Below are 13,523 nucleotides of genomic sequence, written 5' to 3'. Positions count from 1 at the left end.
GTAGCCAAGCAAACCAAGAAAGTCTTCAATGAAACTCAACAGTAATTCCAACTGCAATTGCTCTCTTGACAAATTTTGCCTGTAAACTAGTTCACTTTTGAACCCGTGCTCACACTATCGGTACCACAGGACTACGTTCTCCCTGTGCTACGTAGCATCCTCTTCCCCCAGCTGCTCCCCAGTTGAGGCATGAAGAAGAGGAAGGGATGAAGCTGGAACAGGCTGGTGTGTAGCAGAGTCCAAGAGCACAACTTACAGTCGATGATGAATTCCAGCACCAGTTCTCTCTGGCAAGGACCCAAGAACCATCGGCAGCTCCTGCTGCTGCTGCTTCCAAACCCCAGCCCAGAGATAGCGCAGAGCTGGGGCCTGAGCTCCGGCTGCACTTCACTTCCAAACCTTCCCAGTTCTTCCCTTCACACTCAATAACCTTGAACCCGCAAAGTCAAACCAGACATAGCAGATGCTGAGGGAGATCTCTCCAGAGTAATTAACCGTACACCTTTTAGATGAGGCAGGGAATGGTAATGCCGGTGTAAGCATGCCAGTCCCCAACCGTTTCAATATAGATCTCCTTTCCCGTCACCGCGTCTCCGCACATCATCGATTTCAATAGAGAAACTCTATAGAGTGAGGAATAATTGTTTAATTGTTTATCATGAAGATTATTGATTCTGATTAAAATGTGTGGCATGTAATAAAGCAGAAATTGATTGGAGACACCGCAGTGACTTGCTTTTGAGAAGCAATTCAATTCAACTTCATCAGCACTTGTTTCCATAAACACACCTCCGCCTGCCCGATTCCTCACAGCTCCGTATGGCGAACACTTCATTTCCCTGCCATTCCCTAAAACCATTTCCTATATGTTTTGGCATTTCTCTGCAGCAGGCTCTCGCTGACATCAGTGCCCAAAGATTTGTAAGCTATTAGCTGGAGGAAGCCCTTGGTGCCAGCAGCATGTGAGCCGGAGTACAATGCAAAAGGTCAATGCCTTACACTGACAGGCTGAGACAGGTATTCAGGGTTATTCTATCAGGGGAAGCGAGTGTCGTGCAGAGATTTAATACTCTCTGCTGATAAGCTTTCACCAGCTTGCAGTTTTGGGCAGGTCAGATCTTGCACTCACTCTCCTGTGATTGGGTTTCCTTCTGCTGCTAATGGGAGATCTTAAAATCTCCTGTATTGCAAGATATACTTCCTGACTGTTTGTACAAAACCATTAGTATGAAGAGTTTATTTATGTGGGTTTAGCCAAAAGCCCTTGTGGCCAGGAAGGCCAATGGTACCTGGGGTGGGTTAGAAGGGGGTGGTCAGTAGGTCAGAGAGGTTCTCCTGCCCCTCTGCTCTGCCCTGGGGAGACCACACCTGGAATCTTGTGTCCAGTTGTGGCCCCTCAGTTCCAGCAGGACAGGGAACTGCTGCAGAGAGTCCAGCGCAGCCACCAAGATGCTGCAGGGAGTGGAGCATCTCCCGTGTGAGGAAAGGCTGAGGGAGCTGGGGCTCTGGAGCTGGACAAGAGGACACTGAGGGGGGACTCATTCATGTTTACATATATATAAAGGGGGAGTGTCAGGAGGATGGAGCCAGGCTCTTCTCAGTGACAACCAATGGTAGGACAAGGGATAATGGGTTCAAACTGGAACACAGGATGTTCCACTTAAATTTGAGAAGAAACTTCTTTTCAGTAAGTGTGACAGAACACTGGCCCAGGCTGCTCAGGGGGGGTGTGGAGTCTCCTTCTCTGCAGACATTCCAACCCGCCTGGACACCTTCCTGTGTAACCTCATCTGGGTGTTCCTGCTCCATGGGGGGATTGCACTGGATGAGCTTTCCAGGGCCCTTCAACCCCTGACACTCTGGGATTCTGTGAAAAGCAAATGCTAAGGTGAGCTGTGCAGGAATGTAAGGCCAGGCCACATAACTCAATGGACTACTTCTAATTTCTCACTACATTTACATTTTCTGACTCAGTTCTCCCCTGTTCACTGGTGTTGACTATTCCGAAGGGTATCACACCACCACGTAGATTCAAAGAAGAACCTCTGGAGAATACAGCTACAATATAACTTGGGATCTATAAATCCCAGTGTAAAATGTCATGTTGTATATTAGGATTATCCAAGGAATTTAAAAGGACAAGAGTGACTGATTTGGTTAATTTTCAGGGGAATTTTTGTGCCTGCCTACCTTAGTAACAAGGACTGAAGGGATATTAAATGCATTTTTTAGTAATGGAAATGAAATATCTTTTTGCTCTAGAATATTCATTGCCACGTATACAAGGTTCAGGTTTCTACATTTTGAGTTTTTTTATTTACTTGTTAGCAGAATAGCTGCACTGGATAAATTTCTTTATTATTGCCTCATATCAATCTTGGTGATGTGAGATTACACATTCTTCTCTCTGCACTTTACATATGGGATCACTTCATTTAACTCTCAGCGCCTTGGGGCTCGGTTCCATAACATGCATAGAGACACAGCAGAGCCATCCATCAAAAAGAGAAAGGGTTCGTTTTATGCTCTGACTTGTCTATTTAGGATAACCCTAAAGCATTGATGGCAACAAGGGATCATTGTTCCTGCAGTGGAGCTGCGAGTTCTGCCTTGAGCTATTGCGCATCCAGCAACAGCTTGTGCACGGTCTGGGAAGCCTGAGAACATTTTATTGAAAAGTAGAGGCTCTGAGCTTCGAGTATTCACTTTATTGGGCATGGTGGGTTGTTTTGAACCTTCCACATGTTGGACTTCAAACTGCCATTTTGACAGCAGTCAGGCAGGGGTGGAAGAAACCTTGAGCTGATAAATCTCTTTGATGGATGGTATCGTTAGCAGAGGCACTTTAAGTTTCCTAATACAGCTCTAGAGGTTTGTTCTCTGAGGACTGTTGTGCACTGGGAAGGCTGCACATGACCTGGAGAGCTACACCAGGGGGAATTTCAACATCAACCAGACAGGCTAGAAGTAGTTGAAATGCACCCCATCGGTCCTTGCTGCTGGTGGTTGAACATCAGGCCAATGTCCTCTCTTCTTAGAAGTGTTACAGGAAAATAATAAGGAAGACTTTGTAGGCGCAGAAAATCCTTAAACTTGCACTAAATGAAAGGTGTAGAAAGGACTTAAAACAAGAGATGGTTTAGTAGGCACATTTTAAGAACTTAAAGTAAATATAATTGGTTGTATTATAGTGCAAGACCTGGACAAGAGCCAAGACCAGGCACACAAGCACAGGCAAAAGTGAAGTGCAAACAACAGTTGAAAGATGTCTATGGAGTTCTGCCCCAATTACCTGAAGTGCACTTCTCCCTGAACTGTGATCTTTGTAAGTCGCAGGAGCTGCATGGCTCTAACTTTTGAGAGAGAAGTTTTGTTAAAGATCAATATCCAGACAGCACAATGGGTCAGAGTGACACATGGCACAAAATCCAGGGATGCGCAAAGGAGTGATGTTGATAAAGTTACCCTGGCTAGTTCTGACTTTGCCACCTCTAGAGAACAGATATATGCTTTGCAGTGGAACATGGCGCAAGACCAGAGGAAAACCCACACTCCTGTTCTCTACCAAAATATTATTTTTAGCTCTGAATTAAAAAAAAACAAAAAACAACTTCATGCACAAGTAGAAAACAAAATTTTTCTAACTGGCAGCTCCAGAGATCTGTTCTAAGACTGGAGAATTCAGCAGTTACTTCAGCCAAAGCATTACAAACAAGCAATGGTACAGAGCAGATTCTGTAACACCTTATATGTCTTTCACATTTAGATACCTTCGGTATCTAAGCATTTGGTTTTATTTATATGCCTGTAACTCCTGCTTTCTTCAAGTAGGTTCCCTACAGAACAGAATGTGATTGGAGATTCAGAATGTGAATAACCCCTTTACGGCTGATGCAAGAAGCAGAAAAATTCTGGGCAATCCAGATGCAAACACTCTGCTCAAGCGTGTGGCAGCGAAAGGCCAGAGTAATTACTAACACATTAGGTCAGGACTGAGGTACAATGGAGGAGCTGTGGAGAAATCCTGCAACATCAGTGCCTCTCATTTTGCATTCCCTGATCAATACAATTCATCCATCACTTACTTTCTTAAGATTGCAATCTTTCGAGAAAACGAGAGAGCAGAAAAAAAGAAAGATCTGACTGCAGAAGGAGGCTGCATATGGCCAATATAGCAACTGATGGAAAAATCAATCTCCAAGAGCCCGGCAGGTTAGAAGAACTGTGTCTCATAAAAGTCTGTCTTGCTCACCAGGTTTCTCAAATCATGATGTTGCTATGGTTTGGGGCAGGTTTATGGGGTGAGAAGGAGCCAGTGTACAGGCTGTAGCCTGTTATTAAAATTCCCCTAAGTGCAGCAGAGGCTCCAAGGCACGCGGCAGAAAGTACCTCAACCTGTGGCTGCAAGCATTACCTCTTTTCTCTGTTGTGATCACGGTGGCTTCCAGCGGCTCCCCCCAGCCCTGCCTGGTCTTGGCAGACGTGCGGAAGATGTACGCTGACTCAGGGGTGAGATCCGTAGCCGTAAACTGCCTGACTGTCGAGCCAACCTCCACCGTCGTGAACTTGTTAGGGCTGCTGCTGGCCAGGCGGTAGGCAATCTGGTACCCTGAAATCACAGCATCAACGAGAGACACAGAAAGGGTTAGGATTTTTTTCTAGCCGGGACAAAAGAGCGCCAAAACTATGAGTTTAATATAATTACTTGCTTATCTGAGACCAGAATAAAGTAATTTACTACCTTCAGTGCTATAAAATTGCCCAGCCAGACGCTGTACCTGATGTCACACGGTGACGCACACAAGGGTCTACCAAATACTATCTGCCATGAAACTGCTTTCATTTCCCATCCTTCATACCAACAAGACAGAAAAACAGTTCAATCTTTCCTGAGCGTACCGGTACCTTTTTGAAAAGGCAAAGGAACAAACAAAACCTGGGCAATTAATGTCACCTGGCTGAGCCAGTTCAAGACAACGCTCTGTTTCATCTTTACCCCCAAGCACACACGTACACCTGTATGCACGCACGCTCACACACTATTCTGTGCTCCTTACCCAAGCTGTGCAGCCTTCACACTGCCCAAATAAAGGCTCGCTCCTGCTTTTTGCACTTGCCTTTTTCTCAGCTCTCCCGCTCCCCTGTAACTGTACAGCAGCCACCAGAGCTGCCAATAACAGCCTCCTCCTGCCACAGCCCAAGGAAGAAGCCTGCAAGCTGTGAGGTCCTGCTTCAACCACGCGGCACTTAATAATCAATTTTGTTGATGCCTGTAAGTGATAACCCCCATTCCAACCTGCCTGACAATTAGGTTTAGCCTGTATTATTAATGATCCAACTGTGCAAAGGAGGGTTTCCAGCGCTCTCACGCACCACTAGCAACAACTGTCCCCCAAAGAGGATCTGCCAAATGTTCTAATTCATTCTGCAAGCCCAGCAACTGAATCAGGCTCCCACTTCTGGAGCTCGATGGTAACTTTCAGTCCAGCTGCTGACTTCCAAAATCAATTAATACCGGAACTGGTGTGGGGCTTTATTGCCCAAACCGAATACAGTTGTACAATTAAACGCTTCATGGAGTTACACAGGGCAGAGGGCAGCCAACAAACCCAAATCAAACCAGCTGAAAACAAAACAGTCATGACATGATTCTGCCAACCCTCTGCTCATCTTCCGAATGACAAAGGGGTCTGCAGCACCTGAGACCATCTCTTTCTTTTGGAATTAATTCAGCTAGAGTCTGAACTCCCACCACATTTTGGCGGCAACAAGAACATGGGGAGTCGAACCTGGTGTGCTTCGTTTGTGAAGGTCAGTGCATGAAAACTGAGATTTTTATCTTACCTGTGGCTATTAGACAAAATCAATGACATTTATTTCCCACTGTGAGCATACAACAACTGCCACATGCCCACTCACAGAAAAGGCACAAGCAGAGTTCCTGCGTGCTCCTGACTCAATGCCACGCTTGCGTGTGGTGCACGCCGTCCTGAACAAGTGCCATTTAATTGGGATACAGATGGTATTAATTCTGGTGTGCTGACTCTCACAGTGCTGTCGACAATGCGCCAGCATTTCCTTGTCCTTTTTTCTTCGGCAGCTGCCAGGGGACGTGGGGCAACAGCCACAGCCGCCTCGCATGGACCAGATTTGATTGCACACACACCTCGACGAGCGACTTGGCTTCTCCCAGCGCCTGTGGCTTCGGCCTGAGCTCCTGCAGGTTGTGAACGGGTTTGGGTGCAGATCTGATGCCCTGCAGCGCCTTAATGCACCCCGGGCATCCACGTTTGGAAATGGGCACCAGCAGCAAAAGGCTCCCGGGGCCCGAGGGGCTCAGCTCGAGCTGCCGGGGTCCCCTCGCACCCCGCGGCATCTTCCCACAGCCACGTCTTCGCAGCTGGCTGGAGAGCATCAGAGTGCTAGATGAAAAGTAGCCGGATTTTCTCGGAGCTCCTGAGCGTGCTTAGATCCCAGCGAAGTTTTAGGTTTTTACGCTTTGAACTTTTCCTTTTTCCACCTTCAAACTCCCTCCTTTTATCCGTGCCACCAGCTCTCCCATTACTGGTCCAATATATTTCACCGAAGTATTTCTGTATCTTTAGTACTACAGTATCTTGATCTTTTTTTAAAGTCCACAGGAAGGCAGACAGTAATGGGGAGAAGAAACAGATACACTAAGATCTTTTTTGTTTATACAGATGTGACGAACGTGGGAGTGAAAGCCCCAGTACAGGATCTCAATAAGGGGGGAAAATAGTAAAAGAAAAGCAAGCAGGAAATTTTTACAGCAGTAGAAAAGATGAAGGAAGAAGCAACTAAGATGGCCAAAGGAGTTTGATAAAGGGACATAAGAGACAAAGAATAAGACCTGGAGGGAAACAGAGAATATTAAAAGAACAGAAAAGTTGACTTCTCTAGTTATTAAAAGATAAGTATGATATCTGGGACATATCCTTGTCAAGCAATTTCCTCTGTTTTCTAAACCTTTGTAAAATATAAAGAGTAGTTAAAATGTAAGGAGGAACAGAAAGATAACTATTTACTGCTAAATGGTGGTGCTCATGCTGGAAAGCCAATTACAAACAGATGCAGATCAGGCAAAGGGACACATACGTATCTAGGGCATTATAATAACTTACACCAGAGTGGATCCTCGGCTACTGTAAAAAACAACTTAGCCATGAAAAAGCAGAAATCGCTTGTCACAGCCTGTCTCTGACAGGCTCTGCAAACTCCCTTTCAATGCATCCCCGTGAAAAACAGCCTCAGCTCTCACTGTCCTCTCCTCCATCTGCCGTGTTAGCTGACAGTCTGGGTAAATATCTATGTTCCTGGATATCTCAGGCAGAGTTTACACAACCAGAGCTGTCACCTTTACGTATTTCCTCAGAAACTCAACACTTCCCTCCGTTTGATTCAAAGATACGTATCCAATCTCTGCACCTGAACTCAGCTCACTCGTATTGCTACCTACAACCCACCCAAGAGATACCCAGTGTCTTCATTTTGAGCCCCTACATCACCCTCTCCTATTAGATTGGGACAGCCAGGATACCTGCTGGCATAAACAAGCATTGCTTTTCTTTCTCTCTGAGCGACAGAGAACACGCAGTATTTAAACCACAGCTTGGATAATAATTAGGGCTAACACAAGATCAAAAAGATAAAATTATTAAGTTGCTGAATTTCAGCAACACGGGATGGGAGAAGACAGGAAATGTTAAGTGGAATCAAACGAGGCAAATCAATAGAGGTAAATGAAAGGTGTTCAAAGATAAATTAATGTACGCTCAAGGGCTGTAAGAGGCAATAGCTGCAATTGCTGCAGTGGAGGAACAAGGAAACTTCCTTTCCTTCCTCCATTATGACAATAAGATGTCAGAGATATCTTACATTTAGGAAAAAAAGAATCAAAGGTTATGAATAAGAGTAGAATCTTTAAAAGGTGATCAGAGTAAAATTTGCTGGGAAAGGAATAACTTACCGAATGTGAATCTGGGTGGTCAACAGGAAGAATCCATATTGTTTTCTTAATTTTACTTTTCCCCATATGGCATTAGATCCCAAGCAGCTTCTGCTATGGGAAGTTCTGCTGCTGACCAGGCCAAAACAGCACGGAAAAATCCTTGAAAGAGCAACTCTTCAGGAGTTTATTTATTCATTGAAACCAGGCTTATTTTTGCATTAGCATCTTTTTAAGTATTTTTTGCACAACCGCAAGCAGTTTCATGAGCTACGCTTTCTGAACTCAATAAAAGGCAACAATCTGAACTGCCTGTTAAATGTTAGGTCACCGCAACACAACCAGTAGATTCCCCAAAGCAAACAGGCAGGAAGACGACAACACACCGCGAATATAAAGAAGCTCTCAAGCTCATCACCATACAAAGCCCTTCAGAAGTGACAGCACCCGCTCACGCAGGCCATGGTGCAGCAGAGATACAAACACTTATTAATTTGTCACAGAACTTAGGGAAAGCCAAATGATATTGGGAGGTTACGCTCTGCCTGGTGGAGCAGCAATCCAGTTTGTTGATTTTACTGCTTATCTGTTTAAGGGCCAGCGGGTGTGCAAATGCAGCCTAGGATCAAAATATGAATTTGCAAACATGGATTACATCCAATTTCGGTTCTAATTCTCAGTGGAGTTCTTACACTCTTTTGCAATAAGCTTCAGGTAAACGCTATATAGAAGGACACCACGAGGAATACTAACCAGGGTCTGGAAGGTTGCTGGTTGAGCTCTGGTGTTCAGAGGAAGCTCATAGCTACAAGTGCACATATGCACATTAATGTGCCATTTTTCTTTAATAGTATTTAAGGAACTACGTTGGGTGCTTGCTGAACTAAGTGCGGGAAAGAAGAGAAAGCGAAGCCTCGGATGATTAGTGTAACATTCCCAAAAGGAGACATGGAAATATCTGGCAGTAAAATATTTAACCAACCAAACAAGTGGTTTTCCCTCTTGGTGCCTGCCAGTATTTCATCCTGCTAATCTCCCTCTGAAATGCTAGAACATGTTTTGATATAGATTACAAAAATGTTAGCTGCAAAGGTGCTTGTATGCTCAGAGGACAAAGCTAGCAGAGCAGGAACATTAGTTCAAAGGCTCTGAATATAAGTTGCTCTTGCAAAGCAAGTATTTTTTCTTTCCAAGCCCACTAGTGAATAGAAGGGCACCGTGCAAAATTATGTTAACTCATTTTTTCCAACAGCTCTGCCTCAGTGCACTTGACTGTGGTGGTTACGATGGTGTTTTGATAGTTGATTACAGTAATGAGATTTAAAAGGTGTACAGGGAAAAAAAAAAAAAATCAACCTGCAACCTTTACTTAGAATGCTATGCATGGGTTTTTATCTATTTTTGAAGTACTCCTCAGTTCTTAGGAAAGATCACAGAAGTGCCCAGCATGAGTAATTGTTACTTTCCCTCTTACATTGGCAGCTACTTCCTCCACCAACCTCAATGTTTCTACTATCAAAAAACGAAAATATAAAGGAGTGAGAACTGTTGAATAAAGACAATGGACTTCAAAGAGGTGGAGTGGGGGAACTGGCGGGTGACATCCCCCGGGAAGGAATTCTAAGGGAAAAAAAGAATTCAGCTTAGCTGACAGTTTTAAAAGAGACCAAAAAAAAAGGTTCCACTATCCCAATGCAGACAAAAGATGTTAAGAGGCCAATATGTTTGCATTCAGAGCCCACTAATGACCTGAAAATCAAACCTGACTTGGACAAAAGTTGAAACGGGACACATGTCCAAGGGAGGGTATAAATAGACAGCACAAGCACACAGGGACACAATCAGAATGGGCAAAGCGCAAAGTGAGTTAGAGCTTAAAGGGCATCAAAGGAAATGAGAAAAATGTTATAAATACATTAAAAATTTGAGAGACAGAAGGAGGACAGGTCAGCTACTGGGAAGGAATGATCAGCACAAGACAGGTGAGATAGAAAAGCATGGAAGGCTGATACCTCCCTTGCTTCATTTTCACACACAAAGTTGATGCTGACTAGATACTTAACACAAATTAAAACTGACAACAATATAAGTAGGGATGTAGGCTAGAATAGTGAACAGGTTAACAAATATTTAGTTAAGCTAGATGTAATCAAGTCAGAAAGGCCTGATGAAATTTGCCCTGCAGTGCTCATATAAGTAGCTGGAGCCATCTCCAAATAATTAGTGATTATCTTCAAGAACTTGTGGAGGACAGGTGACATCCCAGAATATTACAGAAGGGCAAACAGAGTACCCTTATACTTTAAAACAGGGAAAGAAAAACCAGAGGAATTATGGACAAATCAAGCTAAAGTTCAATACCCAGAAAGATCCTGGAAAAAAATATGAGTCAATATATAAGCATCCATGAGGATAATAAAGTGCCAAGGAACAGCCAATATGTATTTGTCTGGAGCAAATAATAAATACCAAATAATCTATTCTCCATTTTGACAGTGTAATTGGCCAGGTGGGAAGAGTAGATATGATCCACATTGACTTTAAGTAAGGCTTTAATATGGTGGCACACAGCCCAGCTAAAAGCAAACAGGAGAAACAGAATCCAAGAAAAATACTACATATTTTGACTTGAACGCTTTAAAAAAAAGAAGTCACAACGTTGTTATCAGTAGTTTGCTAACAAATTGGGAGAATGTATTTAGTAAGGTCTCATGAGAATAACTCATGAGTCTGGTTCTGCTCAAGCTTTTCATTAATGACCTGGCTGATGGAATTGCCAATCTACTCGCAAACTTCAAAAATAAAACCAAATTGTGAGTGGCTGTGAGCCATTTAGAGGACAAGACTGTAATTTAAAGTGATCTTGATAATGAGGAGAGATGGTCTGGAATCAGTAAAATGAAATTCAATAAAGGCACCTGCAAATTATCACACTTACAAAGAAAAAAGCTTAATGTATGTATCTAAAAGAGGGGCTGACTGACCTGGAAGTGCACTGCAGAAAAAGCGTAGGAATTAATAGTGGGTCATAGACCTACTTAGTTACAATATCAGTGTTGCAAAAAGAGCCATGTCAGGACAGTATCAACTATCCTGGGACGTGTTACTGGAATTGGAATGTGCAAGACATCAGAGACAAGAGTCTACACGCTAAGCATGCCAAGCGTTCCCTCCAGGACACTCTTCCCTTCCCTTCCAGCCCCGCATTTGTTTGATTTTATCACCAGTGTAGCGGGTATGAGTAAGAGCAAGCTGAGAAGGGGACGTATTGCACAAAGCACTGTGCAAAGACAAAATAAAAGAGAATTCCAACTCCACCGAGCTTGCAACTTCAGCAAATAAGGCTGACAAAGTGCAGCAATGTGAGACATTGGAACACAGTCGGGAGGGCAAAATCTCTTTTGTACTTTCTCATCATTTCTATCAAATGGGTTTTTTTTTCACTCCTTAGCCACATCCTGTGATCCAAACCCCAGTCTCCACTGAGAGCGAGTTCTAGGACACACAGTTCCTTAAAAAACAGCAACAAATCAAACCCGCAACACAACCTGGAAGCCAAACTTCTCCGAGCTGCAGCAAAACCCCGCGTGGATCCATGGCGGATGGGAACGGCTGCCAAGCTTCACGCAGACGCGTTCTCGTGTTCACAAAACCCCTGCAGCACCTGCCTTTGGATACCATCTTATGATTGCTCTGCATCTTCAGGCATCGGGATCGCTTCAGGAAACTACACACCTGAGCAAACACTTGAGTTCTTAACTCAATATTTAAATGTGAGGCAAGACCAGTCCTTTATTTAACAGGATGCTCCCAACACAGCAGCATTTGATGTGGGCACCCTCCAGCCAACAGTGACAGCTTTAGGAAATATTGCTAGAAGGCTACAGGCAAGCCTGAACAATGGCACTGAAATTAGAAGCAGAAAGGCCCAGCAGACTGAGAACTAAACAAAAACCAAAAGCTTTTGCTCCTGTTTTCAGAACTGAGAGACAACTCTTTATGCAACAGCTGGAACCACTGTAAAATGTGTTTAACATCAGCAGAAAACACCAAATTGCTGCTTTAATTTTGGAGGCAAGAATGGATTCTTCCATTGTAAAAGTCTTCATGTTTTAAGTACAAGTAGTGGCTGGTGTACATATTGCAAAGGCAACCCAAGAGTTATGAGAGCAGGAAGGTAAGAAGGTTTCTTATGAATTCTTGTTGTGCCTTGTTGCCTCTATTTCACTTGATGAAAAGCCAAATGTGAGTTTACTCCTTGCGACCTGCCAGACAACATTATCCAAAGGAAGCAATAAAATGGAAGCACAGATGAAACTGAAATGTTGGGTTTGCCCAGCAAAGGTGAACTGGGGGAAAGAGGGGAAATTCCAGCTCTTGCCTGCTGCAGCTCTACAGGCAGGTTGCCCAACAGCCAAAGAGGTTACAAACCCAACCGCAGATGGGAGGAGAGACGACGATTCAAACACAGAGCCACGAATGACATGGAATTCTGGCTTAGGAAAACACACACCATGGAGCCAGGAAGAATGTTCCTCCTCACCACCGGGTACCCTGTTTCTCAGTTGATACAAACATCTTTTCTTTTGCCACAGATTCACCTATGTGTGGTTTCTAATCCAGCAATGCAAGGGGACGGAAAATCCAACAGCTCGAGCTCGCTCTGGTCTCCCGCCCTCTCCTCCCAGCCCTGGGTTTGCTGTTCCCTCTTACCCAGGATGATTCCATTGGGCTCCTCCGGCGGCTGCCAAACAATCCGTACGGATGTCAGCCTGACCTCGGGGAACACCAGCCTGACGGGCGGCCCGGGGGCTGGAAAGACAGACAGACATCATGCTAGCAAGCACTGCACGCCAGAGGAATTACAAGCTCTCTGCTCACCTGACACAGGAGGCGGCTCAAGCTGTATCTCACCTACATACATAAATAATATACATTTATTTTGAGCAATTCTGTCCATGGCCAAATGCCTCCGGCACCCACGGACACCGAACACGACACAGAACTAATGCACCCTACAGTGTTTTACTGCAGCTACAAAATGCGTTTAGCAGGATTCTCTGACCTCTGCCAGAGTTACCTCCCCGCAGCGTTGCGGGAGCCCCGCCAGCCGTCCCCAACACCCCCAGGTAACTGTTAACACACTATCAAGCAAGTCACCGAGCTGCCTTTACAGAGAGTTATGTGTCAGCTTAATCTGCTTCATACCTGTTGGAACTGAATAATCTCTCCTCTCTGTGTCATCAGCACCAGCTTTGAACTGCCTCTGATTTTACATGTGCATTTTAAACACTGGGGGCTGAGCAGGAGAACCTGAGGCAGGTGAGATGCACATTAATCCGGACGGCTGGTGGCTGCGCTGGCCAGCCCAGGTTCACGAGGTGAGGAGATGCTAATTCACACAATTAGCATCCGCAAAATTTCCCCTTCAGCACAAATTCCACCTGCATTACCCCTGATGATACTTTTTAATTAAGTTGAGCCCAGAGGAGACACAACATATTTATGTCAGGGCTAAGGAGATGGAAGAACAATTTGTATCATTTGCCAACATGCA

General features: G+C 44.5%; 1 protein-coding gene across 1 annotated transcript in view; it reads right to left on the bottom strand.

The window, feature by feature from the left end:
- The window catches only part of SDK1 (sidekick cell adhesion molecule 1), a 373,777-nt gene that overhangs the window by 59,587 nt on the left and 300,667 nt on the right, over positions 1-13,523 (bottom strand). Inside the window, exons 28-29 of the mRNA XM_082064834.1 lie at positions 12,680-12,778; positions 4,415-4,609 (exon numbers count right to left, since the gene is read on the bottom strand). Of these exons, the coding sequence (XP_081920960.1) occupies positions 4,415-4,609; positions 12,680-12,778 (294 nt within the window). The remainder of the gene's footprint in view (positions 1-4,414; positions 4,610-12,679; positions 12,779-13,523) is intronic.

This window comes from Streptopelia decaocto, assembly GCF_964273445.1.
Source record: "Streptopelia decaocto genome assembly, chromosome: 13".
In the NCBI taxonomy this organism is placed as follows: domain Eukaryota; kingdom Metazoa; phylum Chordata; class Aves; order Columbiformes; family Columbidae; genus Streptopelia; species Streptopelia decaocto.
The sequence above is the reverse complement of the archived record's forward strand: the minus strand, read 5'-3'. Positions and strand labels throughout refer to the sequence as shown.